The sequence below is a fragment of the Arachis ipaensis genome, chromosome B6 (assembly GCF_059453495.1).
Source record: "Arachis ipaensis isolate K30076 ecotype BB chromosome B6, ASM5945349v1, whole genome shotgun sequence".
NCBI classification, from domain to species: Eukaryota; Viridiplantae; Streptophyta; class Magnoliopsida; order Fabales; family Fabaceae; genus Arachis; species Arachis ipaensis.
In genome coordinates, this window is record NC_142441.1 from 73,403,057 (window position 1) to 73,416,586 (window position 13,530).

General features: G+C 32.7%; 2 protein-coding genes across 4 annotated transcripts; one reads left to right on the forward strand and one right to left on the reverse strand.

The window, feature by feature from the left end:
- On the forward strand, positions 1 to 1,626 carry LOC107607047 (uncharacterized). Its single transcript, XM_016309037.1, has 7 exons — positions 1 to 204; positions 300 to 512; positions 581 to 673; positions 753 to 854; positions 928 to 1,230; positions 1,358 to 1,372; positions 1,537 to 1,626. Exons 1-7 carry the CDS (start codon positions 1 to 3, stop codon positions 1,624 to 1,626), a joined length of 1,020 nt encoding a protein of 339 aa, XP_016164523.1.
- A 1,932-nt stretch (positions 1,627 to 3,558) lies between these two features.
- LOC107630522 (cold-responsive protein kinase 1) lies at positions 3,559 to 7,608 on the reverse strand. 3 transcript variants are annotated; one of them, XM_016333691.3, is made up of 4 exons: positions 6,848 to 7,608; positions 5,533 to 5,793; positions 4,491 to 5,366; positions 3,559 to 4,260 (listed from the first exon to the last, which is right to left on the reverse strand). In XM_016333691.3, the coding sequence occupies exons 1-4, from the start codon at positions 7,284 to 7,286 to the stop codon at positions 3,776 to 3,778; spliced, it is 2,061 nt and encodes a 686-aa protein (XP_016189177.1). In that variant the 5' UTR covers positions 7,287 to 7,608; the 3' UTR covers positions 3,559 to 3,775. The 3 variants fall into 3 exon arrangements, with proteins under 3 accessions (XP_016189177.1, XP_088348236.1, XP_088348235.1); XM_088492110.1 differs by having other exon boundaries at positions 5,533 to 5,785; positions 6,848 to 6,971; XM_088492109.1 differs by lacking the exon at positions 3,559 to 4,260 and having other exon boundaries at positions 4,486 to 5,366; positions 6,848 to 7,563.
- Positions 7,609 to 13,530: the final 5,922 nt, after the last annotated feature.

The following is a 13,530-nucleotide window of genomic DNA, read 5'->3' on the forward strand; positions in this document are numbered from 1 at the left end:
ATGGATAACTTATCTAGAAATGACCAAGTTGTTGTAAACTTTGAAGATCAACAAACTATTGGAGAAGCCCAAGGTTTGCTTGCTCGATATCTAGGAACATTGGCAGTTGATTGTAAGTTATTTCTAATCAATTTCTCAAAGTGGTCAGGACCTTCAAGTATACCTCGATCTAGATTTGAAGAGTGTTTTAGTAACTTGCTGAAGGTATGTATTTGAAAATATTTACTTTTATCAAATTCTTATTAATATTATCTATTGTTAATGATATTCTATTATTTATATATGATTCTTTTTTATAGCCAAAATTTTATTTCAAAATTTCTGAGGGCATTGCAAAGCGATATTGCAAATTGAGCCTTGCAAAAAAGTGGTCACAACATAGAATAAAGTTATGGGATGAGTTCTATGATCCATGCATGAGTAGACAAGCAATCATTGATAATGTCCCAGTTGGCATCGACAGAGATCAATGGGCATCCTTTGTTCAGTATCAGTTTCTACCTTCTACAATGGTAACATGCTAAATTTTTGAGGATATAATATTAATACGTAATCATTTTTCTAATCATTTTTTTTATAGGAGATGTGTAAGAGAAACAAGGAAGTTCGCAATAAGCAAAAAATTCCCCATATTGGTGGTTCAAAATCCATCTCAAGGAAAAGACATGAAATAGTATGAACCATCACTCATTTTTTGTTGTTACTAAATTATCATATGCTCTTTAACATTTTTTTTATATTCTTTTGCGTAGTTTTTAGAGACTGGACAAAAAATTAGCCGTGGAGAAATGTACATAGAAACTCATAAGAAGAAAGATGGATCGTTTATGACTGATGAAGCAAGGGATATAGCGGTAAGTTGAACTTTTTGGTCTATTTTAGTAAAAATATTTTGTTAAATTTTTGTTGTTTAAGTCTCAACTGCAGGAACAAATTGAAGTATTTATGGCTCAAAATGAGAAAGATGAATATGGACCATCTACAAATGATGCTATTGACAAAGTGTTTGGGGAGGAGCATTCTCGTAGGGTGCGATGCATGGGAATGGGAGCAACACCTACTAATACTTTCAGAAATGCCAATCATCCTAGCCAGTTAGCTAATTCTTCAATTTCAATGTCATCTACTACCAATTACTCCAAAGCTGATTTTAAACATTTGGAGTCTAAATTTGATAAAACATTGACTGCATTCAAGGCTTATTTTCTTGCTAAAGAAGGAAGAATTCCTGTTGAACTTATTAGTATATTTGACTATGGAGCTTAGGTAAATTGCATTTTCTTGTCGATTTTATGTTGCACTAATAATTTTGAAAATTATGATAAATGATAACTGTTATATTATGCTAATGTTCTAGCATAGTATTAGTCTCGTATATTCTAACCTTACATCCCTACTCTTACTAATTTGTTGTTCAAGTTTTTGACGCAAGGAAAGGTTAATGCCTTCTTAAATTGTTTTTTATTTGAATTGTCGTTATAGTGTCATAGATGTGGCAATTTTTATGTTGATATTTCTGTTTTTAATTTATTTTAGACTAATGATGTTGACAACGAAACTATTACACCGATAACAGGAAGAACATCATTAGACAGAAGCAATGAAAATCGTGAAGACATTATTTAGTATTACTTTAAAGATTGATTAGTTGTTTATTATTGCACATTTGTTAGGGTATTATGTTGCAATTTTTTACTAAACAAATTTATTCAAGTAGTGAACTCATTAGTGGTAGTTATGAGTTTATATTATTTTAGCTTGTTTAATTTTTAGGATTAAACATATAAAGATAGTGAGGATTCAGATATTATGCATTTTATTATAATATAAAAAAGTTATTATTTATTTTAATGGGTTATATTTTAGATTTATACTTTAAAGAATTTTACTTTTATTAAATTTTTCATTCTAATTAATATTTTATAAAATAAGAAAAACTATATATATCATAGTATATCTTATTTTAGCGTTATATTATAAAATAAGAAAAAGTTGTTTTAAGTATAAGATATTTGCGGAGGTTTAAAACTCCCACAACCTGAATCAAAACTGCTACAACATAGAACCGTCGGAGGTCTTTAGAAACTGATGCAATTTAGTTGAAACTCCCGCAAACAGCGGAGGGCAAAAAACCACCGCAATTTTGAGTTCAAAATAGCGTCGGTTCTAAAAAAACTCCCGTAACTTATTGCAGGACACCTAACTGCGTCATTTTACTAAACCGACGTTACGCAACTTGGGGGTTAAAAACCCCCCGCAAAACAAAAAAAAATTCCCACAAATTAGCGCCTTTTTTGTAGTGCGACGTGGTAAAACGACACCATAATAAATCCAGCCCAACCTGTATATGCTTAAGTCTGATCTAATGAAGTTCGGTCTCAAGCAGGGGCACTGTTCATACCCTAGCCCAATGCACAACCAGGCCCAAAGTAAGTAAAGCCCAATCAACATATACGGGCTTTACTGACACCTACCCGAACTTACGGAGGTCGGGCTCGACGACGCCATCGCCAACCCTACCAACCCGAATCAGTAACCAACTCATACAACCTCTCTTATTCATCTAGAAGGGAGATCTCAACAACCTCCCTAACAAAAAGGAATGGTTATCCACCATCAAAGGTGGAGCTACTCTAAAAGGTAGTTATTGACTCTACATCTATACCTATAAAATACCTTGACACCCTCAGGTATACTTCGAATCCAATCTACTAAAAATTTACTTAAACCCTTACTAACTTAAGTATTATAGTCTCTTACAGGAGGAACTCGGATGGCTTCATCTCTGCCAAAAAAGACATCACACACAACTCCTAAAGGAGCTTGAACCTCACGTTCAAGCCCAAATTATAATTTTATGTAACCATTGAAACAAAAACATACCAAGTTTCAATATTGTTGAAAAATATCACTGGAAGCACAACACTAAAATTAAAAAGCATAAATTAGAATTAAAAAAAAAGAATAATATAGGATTATAAATTTCAATGAAAAATTCGAGGATCATTAAAAGTCTAACCATGACAGTACCATCGTAGTACACACGACCTTGTTAGTTGTTGCAAATTGTCATCTTCAGCTTTTTTGTGCATTTTTGTTTCAATTATTTAGATATGATTTACTATAAGAATGTGGTAAAACCAAATTTATTACATGGATTTAATTGAAAATTAAGTCAAATCAGTATCAACAAATTAATTAACATCTCTTTATTTGGTTATCAACAGGAAACTTTTCCTTTGTAATTGTTGATAGCATATTAGAAATGGTTCCTATGATGAGATTCTAAATGGTATTTGCAGATATCCGTCCATTTAGATTGTTCTAATTTTAATCTTAATTATAATTAGCGGTTACTTTTTCTGTAGGACTCTTCTATCATACAAAATATGGGAGAATGGATAATGCATATAAGGTGTTTGATGAAAATTGTCAACAAAGAACTTGTGGCTTATACCACTATTACTTTGTATGCTTATAGTGCAGATTCTTGCCTCTATCTGACCTTGGTATATTCGTGCTCTTATTTTGGAAACAGTTAAATTGCTTACAACGAGATTATTAACAATTTATTTCATTATCTGGAAGCTATTTGATTTTCAATAAAGCAACATCCTTCAACAATTTCAGTTGTGTGCAGAAATGAAGTAGCATGATTCCGTTGAAGTTCACAACAATTTAGCAATGGATAATTCAGTGAATATGCTAAAGAAAACCATGGTCATGGATGAATCAAATGTGTTAAGAACTTAGGATACCCACTGAAAGTTGTAGATCATGAAGAATAAGAAGAATACATGCTTAGTTCCCGAATCACCTCCACCATGTTTGGCCTTTGCTCAGAAAGCTCATGAGTGCACATCACTGCAATCTTTGAAAGAATTGCTGCTTCTGCTTTCGAATATTTTCCCTTTAAATTTGTGTCCACAAAATCATCAAATCTGAAAGACTCAACTGCCATTCTAATTGAACACCCTACTGTTGTCTTCCCAGACAGAACTTGGAGAACAATGACACCGAATGCATAAACGTCGCTCTTCTCGGTGAAGCGTCCAGTGGTAATGTATTCAGGAGCTAGGTATCCCATGGCAGCACTAACTTTCAGTGCCGAGAAAACAATGTCATCTGCTAGAAGCTTGGGGAGCCCGGCATCCATGATCAATGGGTTAAACTGATTGTCAAGAAGAACTTTTTCAACTGAAATATTTTGGTGAACTATTGTAGGTTTGCTTGCTTCATTGCTGTGCAGATATCCAAGACCTGGTTAAAAAGGATTAGCAAATACTCAATATCAACCAGATAGATACTTATGTTCATTCTGCATAATAATTATAGCTTAATCTTTATTATAGGTTCATAACAATCGTCTTAATTCATGTAACCGACGCTAACTACTAAATAGTTGAAAAATACCTTGTTGTAAGAAAGAGGCAAATTTTCTGATCTACAATGAGTTTCTTAGAAAATATTGGGTGTCAAAAAGAACTAACCTTTTGCAATGCCCTTGATGATGGAAACCCTCTTAGACCACTCAAGTACATTTTCACTTCCATCTTCCATATCAAGATATATAGAGAGAATGCCACCGGTTACAAAATCGTAGACAAGGTAACATTCACCTCTACTACTTGAGCAACAAAAACCTCTCATCTTTACAATGTTTTCATGTCTCAGTGAGGTTAGCAGGCTCAATCCCTTCAAGAATTCAACTTCCTCAGGTATGCAGCATGTCACATTAATACTTCTGATGGCCACAGGAGAACCATCTCTGAGAACTCCTTTGTAGACGGCAGAGAATTTGCTCTTACCCAATAAATTGGCCTCTGAAAGATATTGTGTTGCTGATTCAATCTCGTCCACATTGAACCTAAACTTGTTTAGATATTCATGGGATAATCCACTGCAATTTTTACCATCAGCAAGTGGATCCAATCCATTGTTGTAATACTCAAGATTAACAAGTGGAGATGGACTTCTTGTGTAGACCATAGGTTGGACAGGGCTAAGTTGGCTTACAGAAGAATCCGACGTATGCAGGATCCTCTGCTTTCTCCGGCGATATCTGACAAATGTGACAAACCCAGAACCTATTAGTGTGATTGTGGCGGTTATAACACTTGCTGCAATGACAGCTTGAGGAAATCTTCTTGATTTTGAGCATTGAGTCTGGTTACAATGAAACTTGATAGTGGCAGAGTCAGGGAAAGCTTTTGGATAAGAACTGTTTATTGGTATATTTGGGACACTAATCTGGCTATCATATATACTATCTTTGTTGCAAGCTCTCAAGGTCGGAAACCGAAACCCCATGGCGCACAGACCTTGATTGTTTGCATATTGAAATCCTTTATCAAGTTTCCTCAATGCTTCATTTTCAATGTAAAAAACATGAATCAGTTTACATTCGAAAGTAAAAAGATCAAAATGAAGGCAAATTTTGGAATAGGGAAAAGTTAGAAGTTATTAAATCAGTCGAATTTTGCTACAAGGGGTGGGGAAAAAAAGAAGAAAAAAACGATGATAGAGGCATACCAGAAGGGACAACTCCTGATAGAGAATTGTTTTGAACATCTAGAACTTCCAAGTGTGCAATATCAGCTAATGTTGCAGGAATTACACCATTGAGGTTGTTGAAGCTCAAATTTAGCCTCCTTAGCATTTCTAGGTTCCCCAAGCTTGGAGGAATCATACCAGTTAATCTGTTATGTTGCAAAGCCAGAACATTAAGCTGCTTCAATGAACCGATCTCCTTCGGTATGCTCCCAACTAGCTGGTTAAAGCCTAACTGAAGCACTAGAAGTATGAAGAGCAAGGGAACATGGATTAACGTACAGAAATAAAATCAAAACCCCTTCAAAATCTATATAAGGTAGTTTAATTAAGAATTCATTTTAAATACATTGGGATCAGTTACCTTTTTTCCATGAAGATACTCTGAGTTTATTCTTTTCTAATCTAACACAAGTAAACATAATATAAAAAACAAATACATGAAACATAAGATTTTGTTCATACCAATATTTTCACCCATGTAAATGTAGTAATACATTTACAATTTGGGTAAATTAGAGTACTAACCTTCCCCTAGAATCAAGCTATGCTACACAAACACTCTTTTATTTGAATAATATACACTAACCTCTCCTAAAGTTTAGGTAATATCACACTCATTACTCTTTTACTGTAAAATACGACACTGTCCCTGGAGAGATTAGTGGAAGTATGACAACTGTCAAATTAAGAAATGTTTATAGGAGAAGTCACTGTAATTTACCCTTAAAGTTCTAGTTATTAGTTTTACCCTCCAATTGAAACTGTGGCATTTTCATGTAGAAGTTAAGGTTCAAGTGGAGAAAATTGTCCACAACCTACATTGGAATAACTCCATATAGTCCATCACATTGTCCAACACACTTAATTGACAGAGTGATTGGCAGATGATTCAACAATTCAATTCATATACATGACTACTCTATAGCCTTACCATTTCTACTAGCAATCATCAAAATATCTCATTTCCAATGAATGTCTTCAGCTAAAATGCAACAATCCATGGATTCAAACTAATTAAAAAGCTTCTACCCCACTTTTTCTACAGTTACTTTCAGTCATGAAGAACATGAACATTAAAAAAAACCAGAAAAATCTTATCCAATACAGAGAAAACTTGATCAAACAATATGAAATATGCATTATGTTTCACTATGCAATTTACTATTTTTAGTAATAAAATACACAAGTATTTCTTTAGAGAGAATTTAGCATGTGGTAAGCATGTAAATGAGAGAACCAAGGCAGTTAAGTAGGCTAAATAGGGGGAATATTTCCAATTTTCTATAAAACAAACCTTGTAGGCTAGTCATTTTTCCAATCTCCTTTGGAATGCTACCAGATAGGTTATTTACATTGAGATAGAGATCAACCAATTCAGTGAGATTCGAAATCTCTATTGGTATCTCGCCGAAAATGATGTTGTAATGAAGATATAAACCAGACAAGCACTTAAGTTCAGCCACCGAAGGAGAAACCATGCCAGAAAGACCCCTTCCGGCCAACGATATGTTGGCCACTTTTCGGTGCTGGTTGCAAGCAACACCTAAGAAGGAATCAGTGCATGGATCACCATCACTTCTCCATGAACCAAGAACCTTGCCTTCTGGGTCTAGAGAGGATTTCAGGTCCATGAGAGCTCTTAGCTCTGCATTTCCATGAACTAATTTTGGACTAATAAGAAGTGCAAGAAATTGAAAAAATGAAAGTAGCAGGAGGAAATGAAAGGAGTTCATTTTATGAGCTTGGACTTGTTATGTGAGAGTTTTCTGAAACTAAACTAACCCATTTGAGTTTTGTGCTAAAGGCTCGAACATTGATCTTGGTTTTGGTATTGGTATTGTTGTTTGGGTTGTTTTGGTTGATGAAAGTTGAAACATGTTGCCATAGTCAATGGTGAAAAAGCATGACTTTGTTAGTCATTTGATTACCGACTTTGTCTAAGATTTTGTTAGTGTTATTTATTTATTTAATTATTTTTGAATAATCTTTTTCCATTGAGAGTGAAGAAAGGGAAAAAGGAAAGCAAGCAGAATTTTTAATTTTCAATCAGGGAGCGGAGTCTTAATTAGTTATCTAACTTTAATACTTTAAGAGTCATTGACAGAAAGGTAGGTTTCACATTGCACCATTTCGATTCAGAAGCTTAAACGATTCTGGCTGGGTACCATGGACTGATGGACCCACTAGGTTTGAATACGTGGTCCATTAGTTTTCAATTTTGCCATTAATAATATTTTTAATGGTGTGAGATTACATTTAATGATAAAAAATTATTCAATTTTGTTTTGATGGTTAAGTGCTGGCCAAAAAACACAAAAATTGTTGGCTATAGACTTTTTCAAATATTTATATATTTAGACATGTCTTTACTTAAATACGTTAATTTTATAATAAATCGAAAAATGAAAAGAAATGGTTGATTTTTAAAGAACGGAATATATAATGGCGCATGATGTACAACATTGTTGTATACTTGTGGATTTGAGGTAAAACTTTACCTACAATACTTGAAAAGAAATAAGGATTTACAAATACCGTGTTAAATGTTTAATCACTCATCTGATTTCACATGGGAAATATTTTTACATGTTTAATAATTTAAATCTACATTGTTTATTTATTTATAATAAAAACTAAATTCTATAAGTTTATTTAAGATATATTCACTTATTTATAATAAATGGGTAAAATATGTTTTTTTATCTCTAATATTTAATTATGATGTATTTTTTCGAAAATATTTCTCAAGTTTAATTGTATTCAATTTTGTTTCTAATATTTTTAATTTGTATTAAAATTATTTCTAAATGTTAACTCTGTCTAAAATATTAGGGATAAAATTAAAAATATTTAGAGATGTTTCTGAAACAAATTGAAAACATTAAGGATAAAATTAAAAAATTGAAAATATTAGGAACAAAATTGAATAAAATTAAATATTAGAGATATTTTTAAAAAAATTGTAAACCATAGAGGTAAAAAATATTTTTTACTTATAATGATAATATATTCACAAATAAATACTTAATTTTGATTTTCAAAAGATTTCAATTTTTTTCTATAAATTTTTATTCAAAAATTATTTTTGTTAGATATATTAATTTTTTAATAAAATTTTTAGATTTAGTTATTTTATAATAAAATTTGACAAAAATTTAATTGCCTAATACGTATATTAATAATTTGATTAAAAATAACAAAAAAATTAATTTATCGGACGAAAATAATATTAAAAAATTTACTGGTTTATACTATCGAATTCTTTTTATACATTGAATTGTGAGTAGTGAATTCTTTAAAAATAGCCTAAACTATGTTTTATGTTGTTGGGTGGACTTTTACAAAATATTAATGATATTTAATTTTTTTTATAATTAAAATAATATTTTTTTACAAAACATAAATGATATTTTATCTTTTGATAATTAAAAAAATATTTTTTATACAAATCTTTAATACTACTGTCATAGCTATATAAAATACTAAAATAATAAAATATTTTCATGTTTCACATTTAAATTATTCAGGATTTTTTTAAATAAAATAAAAAAATTAATTCATTTCCCAAATAAGATTTTTGAATTTTATTTTTCAGAATACGCTTTTATTTTTGTATTTAAAGCAAGTTTGTTGTACCCTCGGAGAACTCTAAGTTGAGTTCGGCACACTATATAAATCTAGTGGGGTCATTCCCATTTGTTATTTTCTTTCCCAATCTCTCCTCCAAATTTATTTTGTTCCTCTGTTCTGTCTTTCGACGTTCGTGAAGTTTGTTATCTAGAACATCCTTATTTTTAAGTTAGTAAATAATATGTTAGTTAGAGTTACTTTTCTTAGATTGGTTAGATTTACTGTTTACGTGTTAGTTAAAGTTACTAGTTAGTGGTTGCATATTAGTTAAAGTTACTATTTACTGTTTACATGTTAGTTAGGGTATATAATATGTTAGTTAGATTTTTTATGTTATTGTTTTCAAGTACAGTTGTTGTTTATTATTTATAAAATTAGTATAAGTTGTTAGTCAATTTTTAGTTAGTTTAGTTAGAATAATTAGTTTAAGTTATGAATTACAAGGTAATTAGTAGAATAATTAGTTAGATTAAGTTATATTAGAAAGAAACATGATTAGTAAAATTTGGAGTTCAGTTAGTTATTGATTAGGATTGTTTAGGGTGTTAGTTGACGGTGTCATGTAGTTGGGTTAAATTTTATTTAGTAAGTTTATAAACTGATTAACAAGTAAGGTAGACAATTAGTAGTTTTAAATACGTATTTTAAGAATTTAGTTAATGTGAAAGAAACTGAGTTCATTATATGTTATTTTATTTTACTAGAGTGTGGTTAGATGGAGTAGCAGTCATTGAGCTACGAGGAGACGCTTTACAGATCAGATTAGGTCAAGCACATTGTTGGCAGACTTGATCGAGTGGTACGCTTTTATCATTGTTGTTTATTTTGTTGTAATTAATAAACAATGAACTTGTTATTTTGTGTTCACGGTGATTTTTTTAATTTATTTTTCTATTTGGTAGGCGCCTCATATCTTGCGCACCAGGCAAAAATTTGATGGCACGACTGTCGGAGCAGATTAGGCCATATCTCAGACAAGCCGGGTTTGAGTATGTGGCCTATATGGTTGAGTTCGAACACGACTGGCCACTTGCCTCGGCATTGATAGAGAGATGGAGGTCTAAGTCACACACATTTCATCTACCATGCGGGGAGATAATTATCACCTTGCAGGACGTGGCATATGAGCTAGGACTCAGGATCGACGGTGATCCTATGAGTGGATTGATAAACCACTATTTTATGGTTTATAATGTGTTTAATTGTGTGGTTTTATCATGATCTTTACCCACTTATTCATATGATTAGCATGCATTTATATTTCCTTCCTAAAATTATTACATTATTGAAAACTTGCTTCCTAGAGACTTTTAATTATGTATTTTAATTCTCCTTTATTCCATTCGATGCTGTGATCTGTGTGTTAAGTGTTTCAGGCTTTATAGGGCATGAATGAGTTGGAGATTGAAAAGGAAGCTTGCAAAAATGGAAGGAACACAAGAAATTGAGGAGATGACCTGCGAGAAGTGATGCGGCCGCATGGCTCACGCGACCGCGCGAGAGAGAGGAAATCGCAGTGACGCGGCCGCATGAATGACGCGATCGCGTGATGTGCGGGATCTGCATAATCTGCAGAATTCGCTGGGGGCGATTTTGGACCCTGTTTTGACCCAATTTTCGGCCCAGAAAAGCAGACTAGAGCCAGAGAACATGCAGAGACCGAGGACAACATTCATTCTACACAATTTTTAGTTTTTAGATCTAGTTTTACTCCTCCTCTAGATTTTCTCTGTACACATTCATAGTTCTTAGGATTTTATTTCTATTACTTTTTGCATTGGGATATTGAGAAGAGTTATCACCTCATCAAGACTTCGTCATTCTAGTTCGTTTTCTTTACTTGGCTCTTACTCTTCCATGTCCTTTAATTTACTCAATTTTACTATTGAATTATTTTTAGGATTTATTAATACAAGAATTACTTTTATTTTTAATTGATTTCTTTGATTTTTATTTATCATGTCTTTTTTTAATTCCCTTTCCTATGTTATGAATTCTACATTCACAATGAGCGAGTAGTTCCCTAACTTGATGGGGAGTTGATTGAAAGGAACCCTTGAGTTGGAATGCTCAAAAAGAAAAATTGTAATTGGGTTTATTGTTGGATTGCCCTCTAGTCACTGACACCAATCCCTTTTAATTGAGTGGGTTGGAACTTGTGAATAGAAGTAGCATTCCAACTTATTTGACTTTTCCTTACCTAGTAAGGGATAACTAAACAGGACAACCTTCAATTGTCAATTAATCTTGAGAGTACTCCAACAAGAATAGGGCTTCCAGCTAATCTACTCCCAGTCAAGGCTTTTATTTAAATTACATAAATTCTCTAATTTAATTTCCTGTTATTCAATTCAAAGCATTTTGAAACCATCTGATTAATAAAATAGCACACCTTTCTGCAACTTGTTGGGAGACGACCTGGGATTCATACTCCCAGTATTTTAATTTTAATTTTTGTGACACCCTTCTAAATTGATAAGCGGATTTCTGGTTGGTTAAGAACTATACTTGCAACGCATATCTTATAACAATTCTTGACTCGCCAATTTCCGCTACGTCATGGATGCATAGGTTGTTGGATCCGCTTTGACCATTGTGAAAATGTGTTGAACAATCACCTCCAAATCCAACTTACAATGGTCTTGCCACATCAGTAGGAAAGCAGAAGTTCAGAAGCAACAAAGCATCTCCAGACGCTTATCTGAAATTCCCACCAATGAATTACATAAGTATCTCTATCTTATTTTCTGTTTTATTTATATTTTAATTATCAAAACCTCATAACCAATTGAATCCGCCTGACTGAGATTTACAAGGATGACCATAGCTTGCTTCAAGCCGACAATCTCCGTGGGATCGACCCTTACTCACGTAAAGTTTATTACTTGAACGACCCAGTGCACTTGCTGGTCAGTTACGCGGAGTTATGAAAAGTGTGAATCACGTTCTCGCATACCAAGTTTTTGGCGCTGTTGCCGGGATTGTTCGAGTTTGGACAATTGACGGTTCATCTTGTTGCTCAGATTAGGTAATTTTATTTTAATTTTAAGCCTTTTATTTTCGAAAAATTCAAAAATATACAAACATTTTATTTTGTTCTTCAGAATTCTTAAGAATGAATTCTAGAGTTTCATCATGATCTGTTGAAGCCTGGCTGGCTGTAAGGCCATGTCTAAATTCTTTTGGACCGAGGCTTCCACTTATCATTGCAGGAGCTTTTTTATTCCTATCAATTTGGCTGTCGTATGTAATGCTCTGCAGAAGCTTGGCTGGCCATTGGCCATGTCTAATCTTTTGGACCGAAGCTTTCACATAAAGCTTGGCTGGCTATTAAGCCATGTCTAAATTTTTGGATCGAAGCTTTAGACTAACATTGCATGATTCCTGGAATTCTTTTTAAAAATTTTGAATTCCTTTATTTTCTTTTCCTGATTAATTTTCGAAAAATTCAAAAAAAAAATTTATAAAATCATGAAAACCAAAAATTTCATGTTTGAGTCTTGTGTCAAATTTTAAGTTTGGTGTCAATTGCATCTTTTTAATCTTTCTTTAAATTTTCAAAAAATTCATGCATGTGTTCTTCATGATCTTCAAGTTGTTCTTAATGACTATCTTTGTTTGATCTTGTGTTTTTCTTGTTTTTTGTCTTTTCTTGTTTTTCATATGCATTTTTGAATTATTATTGTCTAAAGTTTAAAAATTTTTAAGTTTGGTGTCTTGCATGTCTTTCTTTTCTTAAAAATTTTTCAAAAATAAGTTCTTGGGGTTCATCTTGACCTTCAAAGTGTTCTTGGTGTTCATTGATGACAAGTCATCTTATGCTAGCTTTTCAAGCATTTTTCACTTGTTTCATTAGGTTTTATGCACTTTCTTGCATTATAAGTAAGTGATTTAGAGTGGATTTGCGTGGTTTTGTTGAATCAATCAACCATCCTTTATTTGACACTAAATCATGAGGTTTAAGCTAAAATTAATTAGTTTTTGAATGATTTACAAACCTTGTGAATTTGGTGATACTTTGATTGGTTGTTTTGATTACTTGTAGGTGAAGAAAAAAAAAAAACAAGAAAGCGTGGCCTATGAAGCGTAGCCAAAGGAAACAAAAGTGTGGCACATCAAAGGAGAAAAGCCATAGCGCTCTCTCAAAGAGCTCAGCGCTCTCTATTCGAGCGCTACTCAAGGCCAAGAAAGCAAATGGCAAGGAAGCTGCACTCTCTCCCTTAACCGAGCGCTACAACAATCCAAGGAAACAAGGCAACAAACATAGAGCTCGGTTAACTCACTTAACTTTATCGGGCTCCACTTCAAATAAATTCAAGAAAAATGTTTGCCAGTAGAGGCCACAAG